Source organism: Chironomus tepperi, unplaced genomic scaffold (assembly GCF_022539635.2).
Source record: "Chironomus tepperi strain 1889 unplaced genomic scaffold, CSIRO-AGI_Ctep_v1 contig_244, whole genome shotgun sequence".
NCBI classification, from domain to species: domain Eukaryota; kingdom Metazoa; phylum Arthropoda; class Insecta; order Diptera; family Chironomidae; genus Chironomus; species Chironomus tepperi.
Window position 1 is genome coordinate 368,000 of NW_027226366.1, and position 20,695 is coordinate 388,694.

The 20,695-nt window shown below is 33.4% G+C and overlaps 1 protein-coding gene across 3 annotated transcripts in view; it reads right to left on the reverse strand.

Annotated features, from left to right (window-relative positions):
- The window catches only part of Lmpt (four and a half LIM domains protein limpet), a 77,361-nt gene that overhangs the window by 14,317 nt on the left and 42,349 nt on the right, over nucleotides 1–20,695 (reverse strand). For all 3 annotated transcript variants that reach the window (XM_070641272.1, XM_070641271.1, XM_070641269.1), the window contains 2 exons: nucleotides 8,257–8,457; nucleotides 7,811–7,985 (listed from right to left, as the gene is read on the reverse strand). In XM_070641272.1, coding sequence (XP_070497373.1) covers nucleotides 7,811–7,985; nucleotides 8,257–8,457 — 376 coding nt within the window. The remainder of the gene's footprint in view (nucleotides 1–7,810; nucleotides 7,986–8,256; nucleotides 8,458–20,695) is intronic.

Here is a 20,695-nt window from a genome sequence, read left to right on the forward strand (position 1 = left end):
TCTCAAGGATATTTTTAAATACACACAAGGCTCGAGTGAAAAAAAAATCAATTTTTATCTCCTTAGCATTATCGAAATAAAATTTCGTTCATTAAAAGTTTACCGTAAAAGGCTTCAAATAGCACGACTTTGCTTGTTTATTTACGGCAATTATTGGAGCAACATTGTAAGTAATGTGAAATTAATTGTACCTGGTGTAGCTTGACGATAATCGCCGAGGATACAGTCCTCACCGCGTGCACACCTAAATCGTCTGTTTTCGGCCTCGCCAACTGAGCCGGGTAGGAACATTGACAAGATTGCAACATCTTCATTGTTATCTTTTGCACGTTGAATTCTCTCAGCGCCGACGGTCTTTGTGCGCAAATGAAGGCGCGATTTTAAATCACCAGCAAGTATATCAGCTGACATATTTACACAGTTTTAATGATCAATTTAATTTGTCTCTACAAACTTCTTTTTTTTGACTATTATTTGCCGATAAATTTTTTTAGCACTTTTTTCCCCTTCACGACTCTCGGTGTGTATATTTATTTTGTGAATAAAGAGTCACTTCACACTCATTTGACATTCAAATTAATAAGCAGCTTTAAAAAAGATTTTTGAATCACGCAAAATGAAAAAAATTTTATTTACGATGTCTTTTAAACTGCAATTCACTTTCAAAGTTTGTTTTTATGACAATTTAGAGAGTCTAATTTGTCAATGGACATAAGTGCTTTCCAATCAATACAATGGAATGTTTGTTTAGTGACTAAGTTTTCTTTTTGTTTAAGATGATTTAGAGAAATTCGGGGAAATGCCCACACTCTCCGAGAATATTAAGCACCAAATGTGATACAATCATTGATTTTCTCATCGATCAAAGTGAATTGCAGTTCTAGCATCCATCGATTCACACGAAATTCCTTAGAACTCAATTGAAACATTCACAAAAACTTTTCAATAATTTCACTCAAAATTGCCTACAAAAATTTATAAAATATTTAATCAAGTCGAGTCTTTCACTGCCTAAAAAACAAACGTTTCGTGCTGCCGCAAGTCAGTAATAACTTTTATTTTTTTCTCTCTCGCAGCGCGTTGTAACTCGCGGAATGTTTATTTGTTACTGGAAGCAAAAATTTACTATACAATTTTTTATGAAATTCAAAACGCTCTCCACAAATGTGAGTGAATGGCAATACGATACTTTACATTTCCAGGCACAAAAGAAAGAAAGAAAGAGCGAGAATTGCGGAGGGGTGAGTTAAAGCAACTTTAATTCTAGTTTTGTGCTTGTGCTGTCGATGTTGTTTCGTTTGTGTATTTAATTCACAAATATTCACAGACACAAAAGTTTAGCAAAAGGTAAATATTGTCTGCATCTTTTTTTTTGCGCACTTCCATCAATAAAATTTATTTATTCAATGAACATAGCGCGACAGAAACAATAACGAGGAACCGTAAGAGCGTACGAGTATGAGAAATGAGAAGTCATTGAGAATGTCAATTCTAAGTCAATGTTCTATCAGCTTTTGGGGATGTTTGGAAGTGATGTGGATCATGTAAGTAGCACAATATATTTGGATAGGCATTGCTTAGTTGCCGCATTAATGGGAAGACTTGGAGGTTCCTTGACAGCACCATGACAACTATTTGTTTTCCAATTTTACGGCAATCAGTCACAGTTCAGGATCAAATGAGCTCGATCAGTGCTGGGAAACTTTTTACTGTTCTCGGTACATCGTGGTGGTAAGCCTCGATTGCACACAACAAACAGTTAATGACATTTTTGGCGAAACACATGTTTGCCGCATCATACAGGTTGCCCAACACTGAATTAAACTCTAAAATCGATAAATAAGTATGGCAACAAGAACTAGACTTCCGCATTTTAAGGAACGTCATTTTCAAACAGCAACAGTAATTGTTTGCGTTTTACAAAGTAATTTCACTTTTAATGGCATTCAAATTAAGGAAAATTATATGATATAGCACTTTGGGAATTAACTTGAAACATGATATGACATATTTTGTTGTTTGTTTGACTTCTTCTTCCTCGATCTCATTTTCTTTTATTGCTTTCGATCATCGTTTTTCATTATAAATTGTCATAAAAATTAATATCACATCTATTCATAGTAAATTGAAGTCATTTATGGATAATATTGAATTTTACAGGTAGCTTCTTTTGTTGTGGATTGTTGCTCTGTTTTTTGTGATTTATGTTGGTTGAGTGAGAATTGTGGGGATTTTTGTTTTGAGGTGTGATTTGATATGAGTTGGGATTTTGTAAGGTTTCATAGTAGAATAGGCATTCACGAGCGACACGAAGTAGGGAAAGAAAGACTGATTGAAGTCATGAAGAACCTACAAAGACTCTAAAGTTTGTGTAGTTTCTGATTGCTAAATTGAGGCTTGTGTCGCTTAGGACTTCTGAGCAATAATAGGATATTCACTTATATCCAGTTTAAAGCTTTTTGTCTATTTCATCAAATTAACAAAGATCCCGAGCTACAGAATGCGGCGTCGGTGCCTTCAAGGCAACTTTGCGTCTTACCGCTAAGCTGTGATGGAGCAATGCCCTAGCTATCAAAGTTTGTCGTTTTTCAATTACTTCTAAATAACCCCAAAATACTGAATGAACATCCAATATGCTTAATAGAGCAAAAAGTAGAAGAACTTTTCAAACTAAAACTAGCAAAATTATATTCATGGAATTCACTGACTAAAGTTTTTCATAAAATTTTATTAGCATCACACGTGGTGGAATGTCTCAATATTGTTCAACATGTTCTGCCTTTATTCTATTGTCTTTTTTCAAGTTTCCTCACTGCCAAGTTACATTTTTGTTGTGACTTTTTCTCTTAGACATTTTGTCTCTATATCAAATAACAAAAAGCGAAGCTTTTTTGATCACTTTCTTCTTTTTGAGTCAGTCACTCAGACACACATATGTAGTGGATATTCGTGACTTTTCTCATGTGTGTATGTCTATTTTCTTCATGAATGAATTTCTATTTTTATAGCTTGTTTTGTCACATATTACAACAATAATCTATGGCTTGCCGATTGCAAGGAAAGAAAAAGAAAATCGGAAGTAAAGAAGAAAAATGTTGAATAGAAGTAAATGTGATTTTTTGTGTCAATATGTATCCTTTATAGACATATTTCTTGTGTTTGGGAATGATTGTAGCGATTTTGACATTGAATGAATTCGGCATTGATTGTCAGAGTAAAATGTTTACCGATTTTGGAAAATTTATGAGATTTATAAGATTCTGTATCTAAATTGCGACTATTAGAAAAATAATCTTTTAATGTCTGACGTCATCTGTCAATTGGATCAATTGTCAATTTCAATTTCTTTATTCAATCTCAAGCACCATCTTATGGGGATGACTAACAAAAAGAGCAACTTGATAGTTCCATAATATTATTTTTTATATTTAGTGTACATAAATGGATGCTTTTACTATAATGAATGTATGTATGTCAATTCTTTAACACATCCAGTACATGCATGAATAGTATAGTTGTTGTGAGTAGGCGAATGGACTTCTTCTATATTCATTCAATTACATCATGTTAATGCCTATCTTCGGTCATAATGGACTCTTCTTGTTGCTCATTCTTGTCTTCTTAGACTTTATATTTTTTCATATTTTTTTTGTAAATACATGAGCGAATAGATCATCATGAATATTGAAATATTGAATAAATTAAGTCGCGGGATGCTTAAGAGCTTTGTGGACTAAGACGCATGCTTCTCTGTCATTTTACAAGCATTTTATTTGATGGATTTTTGTTTGTTTTTGTTCTAAAATTCAAGATCAATTTTTGAACTTCAATTTTGAATTTTGATTTTCCGTTAATCTCGGTTCTTTTTGCTATCGCTCTAATAGAGATAATGTCTATCAACTAATGCCAACTATAGTCACAATATATAAAGATTTCAGTAATTTGATCTCAAATTAAATAAGAATCTCTCACAATATGACTCAAAATCTCAACAAAAATCCACGCAAAAATTCAAAATTTTTCCTCATACTGTGCCGAACAAATGCGTTGGCCAGCTGTTAAATCGATCATCTCCAATCTGATCATCAGAAAATGAATTTATAGCAATAACAATTTTGTGTTTAAAAAATAATCCGGCATTGTAGTGATGCACAACGGGTTTCTTAAAATAGCAAAACTGTATAAATCAAAAAAATTACATTCAGCGCAATACGATGACGTTGATAAAGAGGACTGGATGAATGAGAAGAGTCTATATCTATTTATTTATCTCAAGCTTCTTTTGTCGCGTGTAAGAATTTTTTAGTTCCACAATTTGTCTTCAAATGTTTTGTTGTAGAATGAAATCTTTTGGGGACTTTAGCCTTAGCCTAAACATGATATATGGACCGCAATCTATCTAATCTGTCAATCCATTCAAGCCACATTCTTCAATCTGTTCACGTTCAAAATCTGTATTTCATTCAAACAATAACTTCAAAGAAGTCATGTGAATGTGAAGAGAAGTGAGAGACTTGGAATAGAACTGAAAATTCAGCAAAGGTTTGTGGGTGTAAAGATGATTTGTTTTACTGGTTATTTTTTCTGGTATGATTAACGCATAGCATTTGGTAATGAAATAAAAAAACGGCGGATAAGAAGAAAAAAGAGAGAATAATGAGGAATACTTAATTTTTATGAGATATCGGCTAGATTCGCATTACTCTAGAATGAAACTTTACAGTATGAAGGAACGAAGAATGAATCTTATCTATCATTTCATGGGGAGCATGGAGGATTGAATTGATGATAGACCCACAGATATCTACATCTTTTACATAATTATGGACATCATTCAATTCCTTTTTCATTCTTTACTGTTACTTGCTATCACTTCATGGAAAATCGATGGGAACAAAACAATTTCCCCCACAGATTATTGGACTAGATGTAAAAATAATCATCGTTATTATTTTTGAAGTAAGTGATAAGAGACGAAAATAGAATTGAAATTTGGTAATATGATTAGTGGGATGGAAATTTTTATTTGATGAGTGGAAACGGGCTCACAGGTTGAAGCTACAGGCATGTCATCAAAGAAGTGGTTCGGATTCCACTATAAACTGTAGGTCTAGGTTTGAGCGAGAGATTGGCGATCCTCTCGTTAAACTCCCGATAGCCATGAAACGCATATAAACGCGCAGCTATGGATCTTAAGGTCTGCAAAGCTAATGTTTATTTTTTTTTTTTTTTTAAGTGATAAGAGAGAAAATAGAATTGAAATTTGGTAATATGATTAGTGGGATGGCATTTGCTAGAGTAAGGGAGGTTGAGCTATTTTGATGTCGTTAAAAGTGAAGGTTGATTCTATTGATTTGTTACTATTGGATGTCTTTACCCGAGCAGTAATTGAGTGAACTCAATGTTTGGAACTAAATTCCAGTAGAAACAGGTTTAAAACATCAAAGCATTCAAATTAAGCTCAAAAGTTGACTTGAAGCCTGATTTGCAGTACAGTCGACTGGAATCAACCAACTGATTCCCAAAATCCACATCCATAACACAAAATCCACCAAAATTCCCAACTCGCTTCTCAAAAAACCAAGTTTACAATCTGTTTACCACAGCTTAATACAAACTAGATTTAGTTCCGTGTACAAGTGACTAAATATTGTAAGTTTTAAATCCATTACATCTTTAATCAGCATTTTTTATGTGAAGGCATGCAAAACACGGCATCAACAATAACAACACTACACCTTCATACGTTTTTTTATAATCATTTCAAACTTGTTGCTTCCATTGCACAACAACAAAGCCAGAGAACTTAACGGTGAAAAAAAGAAAATTTACAGAAATTCAATGAAATGAAGAAATAAAAATTAATTAATGACCACGAATAATGGATGAAGAGAAGGTCATACACGAGTTATACAAGTTGCTACTACTTTCTGGGAGCTACGCCAACACAAGATGAGTACGAGGGGAGATATTAACTTTTGGAATCAGACAAAAAAAAAGAACTAAGATCCATCTCATTCATAAAAGCAATTTCGCTTTTTTCTTCAGCTTATTATTATTATTACTAGTTTCTATAGAATATACATCATCAGAAACAAACAGTGGAGATGAATATGATGAAGAAATGAAAGAAAAATAAAAAATTTTGGCACAAATCCAAAGATTTTTTTCTTCTTTTGGGAAGTCAATTTTTTAGCGCAGTTTCGCATTCGCAGATGTATACGAGGATTATTCTCAATTTGACAGATCTGGATAGATGAATGGTTTGCAGTTTTTTACAATTTAATTAACAAGTGTTGAAATTAATTGTTTTTAAATGGAGCAAGTCCATAAGCAATAAGCAATTAAATAATGTAAACTGATAAACAGACAACTTGGAGGAGATATATCCTCAAAAAAATCAATGTCTTAATGCATCTGCCAAGACCATATTTTAAATTATTATCGCTTCAATTACTTTTATTGCTAAAGCATGCACAATTTTTTGTGTATTTTTATAATTTCAGCTCATTTGGGTGAATTTGATGTGTCAAAATATTCTGAAACTTCCACCTTGTTGACATTGCTATTAATTGACTAAGGCAGATTAAGTCTATCCTATCCGATCTAATTTTCTATTTTGTCATACCAGAAAATTAGCATGAAGTAATTCAAATCTGATTTCCTTAAAAAAATTCAACCTTTTTCAATAATCTTTGTTCCATATGATTTGAAATCCATTATGGATATCGTATGATTGCTTACTACTTTCCATAATACTATCATAAAAGGAACATGTGTTTAAGCAATAAGACAAAGCATTCTATAGTCAATTTATTCTTATTCTGCCAATTTCGACTTTAAAATGCGTTCAAAAATGAGTTAGACAGTATAATTATCTTGAATCATGTGCTGAAATATTATAACGTTCATTTGAGATTTGAATAATACTATTTTTACATAGTTGAAAGACCCTTTCATTAAAAAAGGTTCAGTTTGTTTTTGAATTTCCATCCACATAGTTGAAAGTCCCTTTTTCATACAAAAATTCACTCTGTTTTTGAACTTCGAAGAATAAACATCTTTCAATCCATATAGAGCTCTTAATTACATTTATAATACAACCGGCAAGCCGGTAAGATTCTCCAAAGAATCAGTATTGAGAATAACAAAGCAAATCAAGTCTTACAATGTAGAATTTTCATCGCGACTTAAGTTTTTCAATATCGATTCCATCAAATCAATTCCTTTCAATTTCTCTGACACTACAAAAGCATTGACATTCTGTAAATATTTATCCATTCAAGCTAAATCAAATCAACTCGCTCTATTCTCGCATATTCTTTGTGTATTTTTGTGTAGCTTCAGTGCTAATAACAAAATATTTGTAAATGAATTAGTCTATTTTAACTATAAATTAATTATAGATGAATGGCAGTCACAATATTGTGTGATTTTAATTTTGAGGAAGAGACAGTGAATTTATGATCATAATGTATGATAATGTCCAAGATTCACTTTGATCCTGCTCAGAAAATGAACTTTTTTGAAATCGAATTTATTATCTGATTTTGATTTTTTGAGGGCAATAGAAACAGACGTCTTCTTTGACTCGCTACGAATGTATTAATTATGTTCAAGACAAATCTGTTTGGTGAGAGAAATGACTAGAAATATCTTCAAATGTTGATAAACGGATTTGGCACAGTTTTCTAGCATTTTCAATAATGTAGGACGAGATTTTTAAAATTGGAAATTTACTGATGGATTTCCCACTCATTTTTAATTAAACTTTTCCCCCAAATCCCAATTTCAATTTTAAATTACTCACCAGCACGGAAAACTTCACCGCATCCATCGCACCTTGATGCAAATTGCGAATCGTAGCAATTTCCACAATAGATCTTATCAGTTTTTGATCCAAATTGCTTGTCAACAAGTGAAACACGGCACATATTGCACAAGAAGCATGCTTCATGCCAATGCTTGTCTTTGTAGCTCAAATCCTGTGGGAATTAGGAGAGAAAAGGAATTGAAAATTAGCGTTAAATCAACCACAAGCTGTAATGCAGTGACGTCGTATCCAACTGTAACTTATTGTCTATAAAATAATCGATTTTATGTGCTGGATCTTTAACAATAAAATTCATCCTTTCACTATTTCCATTAAAATCGTTTAAAGTTTAAATAAAAACTCAATTTTGATTGAGGATACAGCACAGTAAAAAAATGCACAGCATTCAATAAAGATCCATAAAAATAACAATAAAAATTTACCTTGGAATCAATTCCAATGAGTGTACTACATTCCTCACAAGTGTTTGCAAATACACTTTCATAGCACTTGATACAGTATGGATGTTCATCTCTGAGAACGTAACGTTGACCGGTCAAGCTCTCATCGCAATTCCAGCAACAGAAATGACCAGAATGCCAGTCCTTTGACATTGCCTTTGTATATTCGCCACTGAAAATTAACTATAAAAAAAATAGGAAAGAAGACAAAAGACGAGAAAAAAATAATTAATTAATGCTATGGTTGATGCCGTAATGAGATGCATTAAGCGGAAGAAATTGTAATGAGAGTTGAGCACACAAAAAAAATGAGAAAATAATTTTTTCCTTGCGATGCGATGCTTGAATTAATATAAAAAATGTCATTAATTTCCTACTTGAATTAAAATGAGGCAAAATTTGAGAATCTTCATAAAAAATCGTATATCCATTAATATTTTTTAAGAACATGAATATATTTTTTATATGGACAGACACAGTGAAAAATTATTATTTCCCCATTTTTGTAGCTGATTGATTCTATATCCACTCAAGGCCTTTTAAGGATGAGATCATGAGTCCAAATTTGATATTCAACGAACCTTTAATTAACATACGGAATGATCAGAAGTAAAAGCAAAAATCCATTCTCATTATTGATGATCTCGTTTGTAGTCGAGCAGAAAGCAAAGCAATGAACCGATAGACAAGTTGTTGCCTGCCAAGATTTTGCGGCATTTATTGAATTTATCCTTGGGATATGCCGATTTTATACATATTACTTATTTGTTGTCACTTTAATTTATTACGTGTATAGTCTGACAAGATCACACATGCTACTTATTATATCCTGGAATATTCTCCTTATGGACACTTGACACTCAATAAATTTTATTGCATTAATCCATGGGTAGTGGAAAATTTTCATTGCTTTATCTTAGTGCCACGGCATGCCTTGATGGTAAGCCACCGAGAAAACGGTTCATGACAGCACACTGTTGTGCCGCGGCACTCATTGCTTTATCTAATCCTGCTCGAAATCCATCGATTAACCATCAATAAAAAGGACATTGATCCTTACTTCTGATCATTCTGAATTTCACTTTCGATTTCCTCGATATTAACTTCCTTCTTTGTTTTCTTTGACTTTTTGGTCTTTTTAAGATCAACTGATTGTACGACTTCAACGTCAGTCATTTTTATAGTTTCTGATAATTTTCTTCCTTAAGAATTGGTCTTTTCCTGAACCGACAAGTTCAACTTCCCGCAATTGACTGAAGCGATGTAAAATTGTGAATGGAAATTTAATGAAAAACTCTCGTAACGGAAAAAAGCGTCTCGTGCTGTTTTTGTGTATTTTTTTTCTGTTCATTCTATAAAGCAAGATGAAAATGATTTTTCTTTTCTTTTTTACTCCCTTTTCAGCTTCGTGCTCATTCCGAAAATTTTTTTTTCACTTATTATTGTGATTGTCCATGAAACATGTATATATGAGCACGAAGTTTCATCTTCTAATCGCGCGCGCTTTTTTTTTCAATTTTCTTTCCTTCTTTTTCGAAAATTGGATGAGAAAAATCGGCTTTTCTTATTGAGGAAAAACTAACGGTGGGAAAATTTTAATTTTACTGCCTTCATTTATGAAGCACAAATCTTAGTCGTAAATCTTTTTCTGGGTTTTTGACTCAGGTTTCGTTCAGATAAACTGATTATGTTTTGTGTATTGATCAGTTTTTCCGGAAAATTGTGGCTTTTGCTGATAGTTTGGATTAAGAATTACTTGGAAGTGATCAAAAGTTAATTGAAATCAGAGAAAATCATAAAAGTTTATGACTTAATACAGGACTTTTGGGAATTGTTCAATCTGCAATTTGAAATTACTAAGAATAATAAGATTTTGAAAATTTGCAATAAATCAAGAATCAAAAGGAACTGTAATCTATCTCGAAAGACATGACTGTAATAAGGTTCGACAATAACCAGGAACATGTCGAGTATCAATTTGTATTTATGTCACATCTATTTGCAAAATTAGCTTGATGACAAAGTACATTGACTAAGAAATTTTACAAAAAGATGATAAGCGATAGAGTCAGAAAGGGAACCTTTTTGTACTAAGCAGAGCGTCAGATAGAAGCATGGTTTGCAGCAACCCGAATAGCTCAAAACTGTTAATCAATCGAAAATTTGGCTCCAGACTGACGTGACACTGTCTTGGAGCCAGATTCGGCTTGAATCCAGAGTCACACATAGTAGTTGCTGAATTTTTGACATTTCGATACAGTATTGCATATAGTACTAGGCAGAGATTATATTTGCTTAAGTTGAATAAGAATAGGCTGGAAAAAGTCAGCATCAAAGCTCGAAGTCGACTCGACCAAGTTCTGATTTTGTATGGAATAGTCGATTCAATTTAAAATTTGAGTCAGCGTCGAGTGTTAGGCAGCAGAAAGTAAGCCTCGTTAATCTAGTGCTTACTGACATGCAATGTCAGTGTTGTCATGCTATGTCATGTTATGTCAAGTCAGTATTGTCCACACTAACTTCACGTTTTTTATGCAGCATTCCAAGACAACATTGAACTTTCGATTCTGGTTCAATAACCTCAAACCATGCGCTTCCAATCATCCCCAAATCCACAACAAGTTGTCTCCCTGACTTTCCTCATTTTCGACTATATTTTATAATATTTTTCAATTTTTTTTTATGTTCGGCAAAAAGTACACATTCTGTCTACGACCGATTTCGTCATCAAGAAGAAAAGATGTGTACTTTGTAGGAGCGGAAAAAACAGTGGTGCAGTGTGAACAGCCACAAAATAATCAAGAAGAAAACAAATTTTTTGTTGAGGGATTTTTCATGTTTAAAATGTTTTGGGGAACAATAATAAATGATGAAATCTGTTTTCAAGCTTAGCCGTAAACAGAATCGCATACATTTGGAATTGGAATATGTAGAACAAATGTTCAAAAAACTGTGAATTGCTGAGTGACATAATTCATCAGGCCATTGCCTCATTATTACTATTTTTCATGTCGGTAATTTATGAGTTTTTAATTGCGTAAAGAAGTCTGTGAAATGTTCGACACTAATATGCCACAATGTGCTGAATATGAACGCATTTAAAGTATCAATTGATGTTATTGGATGTGATATCTACAAGATCTCATCAGAAAGTATGTCTATGTCACACAGCATATCATTTTTCCACTCAAAAAACATCATGCCTGGCGATTTTTCATTCGTGCCGCTTGCTGCTTAGCAGATTTTTATATTTTTTTTGCACACGGCACTTGTGATTTTTCACTCAATTTCTCAATAAATCCACGCAACATTTAATGTCCAAGCAGCTGTTTTTCTTATAATAATCTACTTTTGACTTTTCAACAACATTGGTCTCGTGTGAAAATTTCTCGTGTGAAACATTCGAGTTACTACTTTTTTTTTTAATTCCTCACATGCGATGACGACATTCGTAGATCCATAAACAAATTTAAGTCAATTAATTCTTATGACCTCTTCTTTTATCTATCATCTTGTTTTCGACAACAATAAAAAAGTTTGCAAAAAAAATAATAATTAATTTGTTAAGACACAACCTGTAAATGTGGGTGGCTTTAAAATCTACACACGCCGAGGTGATTTCATGTTGGGATAAAAAGTTTGAATTTACCTTTTTTGTGAGATAAAAGAAAAATTTTACTGACTTTTTTACGATGATGCGGTTTGAGATGGAAATTTTAGATTTCTTGGAAAGTTTTAAATGCTTTTGGGAACTTTTTGTAAGGATTTGATTTGTTTTATCGGTGGATATGTGGATGAAGCTTGAGAAAACTTTGAAGTTGAAGTTGTATGAAGGGATAAATCAGGATAAGCAATATACCTTGACTGGAAAACGTGTACGCTTTCAACAAGATCTTAACAAGGAAACAGCAAGCTTTCATAGTTCAGAAGTACCACTACAGAATCTAAAAGCGGTCTCGTTGCCTTTTATGGCTAGGGAACCGTTACGTTGTCGTATTAACGGTAAGACGCAAAGTTACGCTGATCGCGACACGCCGTGAGCATGTGCAAGATGATCAGATAGACAGTCCTAGTTGTCCTAGACAAAACAATGTAAACTTGGTATTGATGACTGGCAAAGGACAGCGAGCAATAAAGCCAGCTGCAGACGCCTACTAAAAGAGTTCATGGATCACAATTGATCTATATTGCCAGCGAAATAAGTAAGTAATTTATTTGAGACAAAAGGATGTCTGGAAAATCTCATGGAAAGCAGACATTAATAGGAATAGAATCAAGGTGACAGGTTTTCATTTGACTAGTATGTCAAGTCTAAGGACTAAAAATAGAATTACGACTTTTAGAACTAGTCATAAAACAAGTTAAACATGTTCACTAGCTCTCAGAGCAAACATAACTCAATCCTCCTTGCTACTCTAATAAGTCGTCCTTAAAAACCACATGCATAGCCAAAACTAGTCAAATAATACTCTGTCCATTCGTGGTCACACTGACAATTTTGACTAAATTGGAAATAAGTTTTCAGCCTCTAATGCAACTATATAATCACCTGATTCAAGTTATTTCAAAAATTCACATAAGAAACAGTTCAAAAATCTCCCATGCAAATCGGCAAAATCAATCACAACTCGACAGTAACAAATTAATGTAGGAAGTAATAAAATTAATTACTGGAATAACTTTCTAGTAAGTCGTTAAAACTGAAAGCTTCTTACTAGCTTGTGTTGTGCAATAACTCAAAAAATTACTGATTTTATTCGCAAATTTCGTAATAAATGAGACACGGGCGATATTTTGTTCCGTTCGCAATAAAATCAAAATATTTTTGCTTTATATGACATAATTTAAGAGTTGTTGGCAAGATAGATTAAAAGATGCAGACTTTTGGGTCTCAAAATTGTAAGAAAATGAAGGAAAAATGATTCCGAGCCGTGCGTGAAATCTAAAAAGGTTGCTGCACAGTCAACTTTATGAGACAATTCAAAAACTTGAAAGATCCAGCACAAAAAGTGATGATAAAAGCAAAACTTAAACGTGATTGAGGTTTTCCATCTAACTGGAAAATTTATGCTAATTTTATCGTTCTAAACATAGAACAAAGCGTCGATGTGAAGGCTAATATGTTCACACGTGTGTGGATGTAAATGTATTATGAAATCTGCTCTGTCATTTCGGATATATGACACTAAATGGTCTCTACACTATAAAATCCTTCAAGTTCAATGCTTTACTTATGAAAACATTGTGTGTCGGATTTACAGTTTCTATCGATTTTCCTGATCATCTTGTACAGTTGTGGGCAACCTGTGTGTCACGGGACACCTAAAATTCTTGGAATTCTATGGATCGTATGCCTTGATTGGCTTCTGTCCAAGCATTCCAACAATGTGTGCCGCGAAAACCAAAGGTTGCGCACCTCTGACCAAGTCATTTAGCTATAAAATCTAATTCTCTGACGTAAAAACAACAAAGCTTTTTGTGAATGAATCGTTTGAGTCAAAACATCGATAATTCTAGTCGTAACTTTTTTCAAACGATTAACTTCCTGTTACTTTAATAGCTTCATATATTGAAAATTATTAATTGACCAAAAGACCTACAAAACTATCAAAGATACCCTTCGTCCTTCTAACTTTCTACTTCTGTTTAATCAGATTCTTCTTTGTCGGTAAACAAAAAATTCGTCTGCAAATAATTCGTGATTAGCTCTGCTGATCATAAGGAAATGGCAATGGGGAGAAATTAGATGAAGGGGGAAATATTTTATGGACACAATTATTTTATCTACTTAGCAGAAAAATTCTTTCTATTTATCTTTGTAACTGTCTATTCTCATATTTTTAAGGAGGAACAGAGAGATTTTCGTTAATATTCTCTAATTTGTCTTGAGGATGCTTGGACTGTCTGCATGTAATGTTGATTTTTATGGGATTTTTGTGATGTTGAGGAGGAATAATGATGAGATGCATACTTAGAATTTTTGGTATATTTGAGGTCATCTTAAAGATGACAAACATGTCAGGCTGAACTCAGTAGTTTCTTATGTCAAGGAACTGCTTATGTTACGTATGTTTTAAAGGACAGTCTAGATTCTAGACCAGTATTGGATACTTAGATGATAAGCCTCAATTGAAATCCCATAAGACATTCGGTACATGGCAGCATGCTAGTGTGTCGAGGCACACAGGTTGCCCATCTCTGCCTTAGACCAAACAATTCTCAAACTATACAGCAGGATGACACTCTAGGACCGCAAATGATAGTTTGAAAACACATGGTGTGTCCAGAAAAATGCAAAGGCTAGTTATAGGTTTGTCTAGACACATGCCAAAATAGTTGCATTTTCAAAGGAATTTCCTGCAACTGATTTGACAATTCGTGACTTGGGTCTGAAATCAAGACGTCAATTGACGACAATTTATAGTCATTTCACTGTCAATTTAAGCCAGTTTCACGTTTTGTAACGCAAAATTTCACATTTTACGATGCTTACTTCACACAATATGAAGCCACCTGCAAGCAACTTGATACACAAAAGTAAAACAATGAAAAGGAATTCAAAACTTTGAAGTAAAATGTCACATCAAGGTGCTCCTCCCCAAATAATCTTCTCAAAATAGCTGTCTTTATAGACATTCTCAACTTTAAATCCCTCGAAAAATATTCCCAGCATCAAATGCGTATCGAATATCTCAACAGAAATGAAGGTACACCGTACCAAAATTCTAATTTAGTCAACAAAACAAAACTAATCAATTTAGATACGTTGAGTACGAGCATTTGTTTATATTCGCATGCTGGCATGACATTTAACAGTTAAGAGCCGCTTGGCATAAAATAAGTGTCAAATAGAAAAGTTCTGTCATTAAAAATAATTTTTAACGCTCCTGTGGCGTCTCCTTACATTGCAAATAAAAAATAATGTTTTCATTTCTATTTTTGGGCCAGCTTCAATTGCTTATTATTTTTATTTTGTTGGCACGGAACAAAAACAAAAGTGAATTAAGATGATTTGAGATAAAAAGAAGTTAATTTAATGATAATTAAAACTAATTTTATTGCCATTTTCCTTGTTTTAAAAATGCCTCAAAAAATCTAAGCGAAAATATTTGAATTTTCATGTTTTGAATTTTAAATGGGTTGTAAGGAAATTCAGACAATATGATACGCATAATTACGGTTATTCTGTCTGTAGTACGAGTAGAAATTCTTTGGAAAATGTTTATGGTAATTCACTTACTCATTTTCTTTGGAACAAATTCAATCTTGAAGATGTATTTTGGATTATTGCAGACGATTATGCTTTGTTGGGGATGTTGAATATATTTCTTGAATTTGTTATGATTTTCTTGAGAAAATATGTATTTTTTTTACATATTGAAGATTGTTGGGAAGTCTAGTTGGATTAACCTACTAATCTAAGATGAAAATCTGCCATTAAATGAAGGATTTTTGAGCAATAAAATTGAAGGCTATTCATACTTGAGGGGACAGATTTCTATTTGTTTAGTTGAATGTCTAGTTAATAATAATGAAGATGGGATATTGATCTTAATGTCTAGTTTTGGGAGTCACAAATTATATCATGACGACTTTAGTGTTCCTTAGAACTAGTACTTAAAGCCTTTATATAAAATTCGTGTCGATTTTGAGATCTAAACAACAAATTAGTCAATTTTCTGAACTTGACTTTGCATCCAGCCGGCTTTCATTTCATTATCCGTCTTCAGAATAAGCTATCATGATGTTATTAGGGACTTCAATGTAATTTTCACGTTTTGCCATCAACACGGCTACGTAGAAGTGCTTTAACGACTCAATCCCGAGCAACACAAATGAAGAACATTCCTCTACGAAATGCCTTAAAGATTCGACAGCCATATTGACGTTAAAATTAGGCGTCTTTTAATTGCTGTTAGAAAAAGAGGATTAGCAGAGCCTTTAAAGCCCATGTCTGTGCCTTCGTCAAATGTGTTACTCGGGATGGTCTCCTAATCAGCAGTTTAATGACTGACTGACTAATCGGAGGGGTCTGAAGGGATCGTAAACCTTAAATCGTTCCTGACCTTGCAATAACCTTGAAAAAACTTCAAGACTACATCTATAAATCAAAATTCAAACGACACAAATCATCTAAACCTCAAAGACTTAATGAAATTTCCTAACAAAAACTGTAAATCTCTAAATATTTGACAGCTGGGCATCAAAAGATCTCAAAATATATTTTAATAATTTCAGTAAAAACTACATAAATACAAAAATATTATTATTATGATAATTCTACTGCTGGAAAATCCAACAAGAAAAAATAAAGTATAAAAGAGGATTAGTAGATCATCATGATTCATGAAATGAAGACGAGCAAAGCGAAGTGAAGTAAAACAGCCAAAGGCGAGAAATGTGAACATTTAAAACAAATTCAGAGGAGGATGAAAATCGTAACAAGACATGAAAAAAGTAAATAAATTAAAAAATATCACTTGTTATGAAAGATGATGAGAAAAAAGTGCGGATTTTTTTTCCGTATTGCACCCGACACTACAACCGTCTTCATTTTCTTTCTCATCCATATTTTATTCGCCAGTTTTTTTTTCTTTCTTTCCTCTTTTATTTCATACAAAAAAGATAGAGAATAAAAAGAAAACGATGCCTTGTGATGTTATAACTATTTTCATTTCCACTTTCCAAAGCCGTGTGCAAATCGTAACGAAATGAAGCAATACGGGGGCTGTTCGTGAGTGATGGTCAATTTTTAAGAGAGCAAGTATATGCAGGAGTTCGAAGTAGATTCGCATTTTGTATGAAAAAGGCGACTTTAATCGATTCAATTCCACAAAAAACAATAAAGTTAAGTTAATTAAGTACAAAATACCAAAAATCTTTTCCACATCTACGAATTTTGTGCTAATGAATGAAAAAAAAACCCGAAGTCTCTAAGTGCTTCCTGCGCAGAGTTTTTGTCTAACCAGATAGCCAGTAAATGCGGTCCGTCAAACGCATTACATTTGAAGGAATATAATCAGTGGGCAAACGTACCAGTGGGCAAAGAAGCAGTGGGCAAAACTTCCAGTGGGCAAACGTACCAGTGGGCAAAAAATCAGTGGGGAAAAAATCAATGGGAAGAGTACCAATGGGCAAGCGTACCAGTGGGAAAAAGACTAGTGGGAAAATGTCAGTGGGCAAACAATCAGTGGGCAAGTGATCAGCGGGCAATCGAACCAAACCCGTTGTCCTACTGCTTAAAAAAGTCATTTTCGTTCTGTAGATTCATAATAGGGTGTAATATTGAGCTTTCGCATCAGAAAATCACAATCTATAAGTTTTATTCACTTAATTCGGTTAAATCTCGCTTATGCTTCCAATTAGAGACCTAGCTGGAAACGTGTAACTCCGAATAACGGATCCCATGTGTAGCTCGAACCCACGTTCTATGATTTGCTCTTACCCCTAAGTCACGACTTCCAAACTACACCTCATTTACATACAATCCTCAAAAAGTAAGCAAAAAGACACATTAATTGATTCTTTGCAAAAAAAAAAGAGAATTTATTTCTCGCACTGTAGAAAGAAAAATCAAGATAATGAATAAGATGGAATGTATATACACATTTGTGCATTAAGATAAACATACAGTTGAAAAATGAAAAGGAAAATTTTGATGTGTGGATTTTAAAAAATAAATAAATCTGAATCTATATTATATATTGTTGAGGATTCTCATTAGCTAACGGGTGTGATCTATATTTCATACCTTCTTATTATGTAATATCCAACAGCTTCCAATTTAATTGAGGAAGAATAATTTCTGGGATTGTTATGAAAAAATGACGCAAAATGTGAAGCAATTAAGGGAAATTATGCACAAAAAATTTAAGGTTGGTGGTCTGATTACGTTCAAAATTGAACAAAAGAGCACCTGTACTGTCTATAAATCTTCTAATAATCTCAAGTTTCATCAAGAATTTTATTTTTAATTTTTATAGCTTTTCACGGTGAAAAATTGTTTTTCAAGAGCAAGGGGTCAGTGTCAAATCTGAAAGATGACAAGTCTGTTGACAAATTTAGTAAAGGCAGCAAATTGCATAGGCAAGAAAGATAGATTGTTGTTTTTGCGGTTGGGAATCGTGTAGATTTTGAGGTTTTAGAGCAAGTGTTGTGGATATTTTATTGTAACTGAATATTTTGATGCAACTTGAATGCAACTTTGAAGTCAAATGAATGCATGTGACAGTAAGTTATCTACTCATTAAGAAGATGAAACTTCTAGTATAGTTAGATCAGTGGAGGGCAGTCTGTGTGTCGCGAAATGCTAATGTATTACCAAATTTCTCTGGAAATGCCATGAATCACATGCCGTGTGACGTTTAGGTCATGGCTTATCATCAAGATGTGTCGCGAAAAATATTAAAGGCTGCTCTACACTGAGTCAAACATTTACAGCGAATTTTGGCTACAATTTGTGTGTGAGGAAAGCAGATCGGAGTTTGTTTAAACTGCACAGCAATGGTGGAAATTTGAGGATTTTTTAAAGGACATTGTAAAGAATTCAATCAATAAATGGCCGGATTCCAGATTTATGTCGGAAATGTTCTTTTAGAAAATGACAGTTAAAAGGAAAATCGAACTTATATTCTAAATAGTTTGTCCTAGATTCGTTACTAATTGCTACAAAGAACAGAAATCAGACAGTCTGGACATAGCAAATGCTAACTTTTCTTCAAGAAAGAACTGTTGATGCTCATCTAAGAGTGAATAAGTTAAGTATCGTAAGTTAATGTAACGTTTTTATGTCCTCTCGTAATGAGACCACCTTCCTGACTACAATTAGTTCCCTCAACATTGTCACTATTTTAGTGAACCCCAAACTAAGATTACTAAACTTCCCCAGCATTCAAACAAACCCCAAACTAAGATCAATCGATCGCAAGAACCTCCAAAAACATCACCACAATCATCACATCTAGATGGCGTTTACGCAAGACTTGACAATCAACATTTTCATCACAAAACCTATTTTTAGCACTTAATTTCATTTAAATACTCATATGTCCAATTAAACATGTATACATAAACCATTCAATCTTCACGTTGAAAATTTTAATTACAAACACTTTTTGTGATTTTCCCAAGTTTTTCCCTTTTTCTGAGGCAATTTTCTCTCTCACATTTTTAAAAATGTAGTTTTTTAAGGCATAATAAAGTATTCCCAACGTGATGTTTTCATCTCGGCTATATTCAAAATCAAAGTTAATTAAAAATAAAACATGTTTGTTCAAACAGACAGCAACGAAAGCCGTTGGCCGTATGATCTATTTAAATCTATCTCTCTTTATAGTTCAATTCATCTTTTAGTGTATATTTGTGCTGTTTTTTTGTGTGGAGGCGTTGCAATGTGCGATTAGAAATTTAAATGAGTTAATTATACCTTTTGATCGACTTTGAATAATAAGTTATTTATATTTTTTTTGTCACTGGATGTGTCACATTTAATTTCTCTTTCATTTTCATGTGACAGCATCAATGAAATTTTTTTCAGTTATGGAAGTAAGTTAGTCAGTTACTTAGTTAAGCTCCTTGAAAATTATTTTTGCATAATTTTTAATATGTTAAATATGGCGCTACATTTTGGAGTTAATTAGCTGCGAATTCAGAGAGCTAAAAATAAATAAATATGGAAATAATCCCTTGTGGCGAAAACTGATCGGAAGTTGGTCATATGGCATGGATAATTTAGGTTGAGATCATTTTATGTGCACTTGATATAGATTTATTGGATTACTTTCACTAGAGTTGATATTGACATCAAGTCCTGGGGCAGATTTATTTGGTACTAATGTCTTACGGTACACAAATATGAAACTTTAGATTGGGCTTGCATTAGAATTCCTGCAATAACTATTCGTACCACGATTAGCGTGACTCGGGATTTAAACCGAGACCGACATCAGGTCCAAGTCACGTGAAATTTAGACCGGATTTCTGATTTATAAGCCGATTTGTACTATTCGGGATCATGACAAACAATCTCAAGATAACAACATCTCTCAGATAAACTTCTACAACATCTCAAACTGATGTCAATCCTAAAGGTAAAGCTAAATAACCAAAGAGCTTCTGAAAGGCAGCTGTTGATAGAGACAGTATTAGATCTGGTAATTGGCAGACTAACGTCAGCGATAGAGTCAGCGAGCGCAATCTTCGGAAGACCATGGATCCCAATTGATCTGTCTGGCCAACGAAATAAGTAAGAAAGTCTGTAAAGCCTAAGTTAGTGGTCTGAGCACATGATCGATGATAGAGAAGTGCGAGGTTACATTCCCGCTTGGGACAAATCATTGGATGAACTTCTTTCATTCAACATTTCTATAAATCTTCCTATATCCCCTAACAAACACCCAATCTTAGAGAAAATCGCGCTACT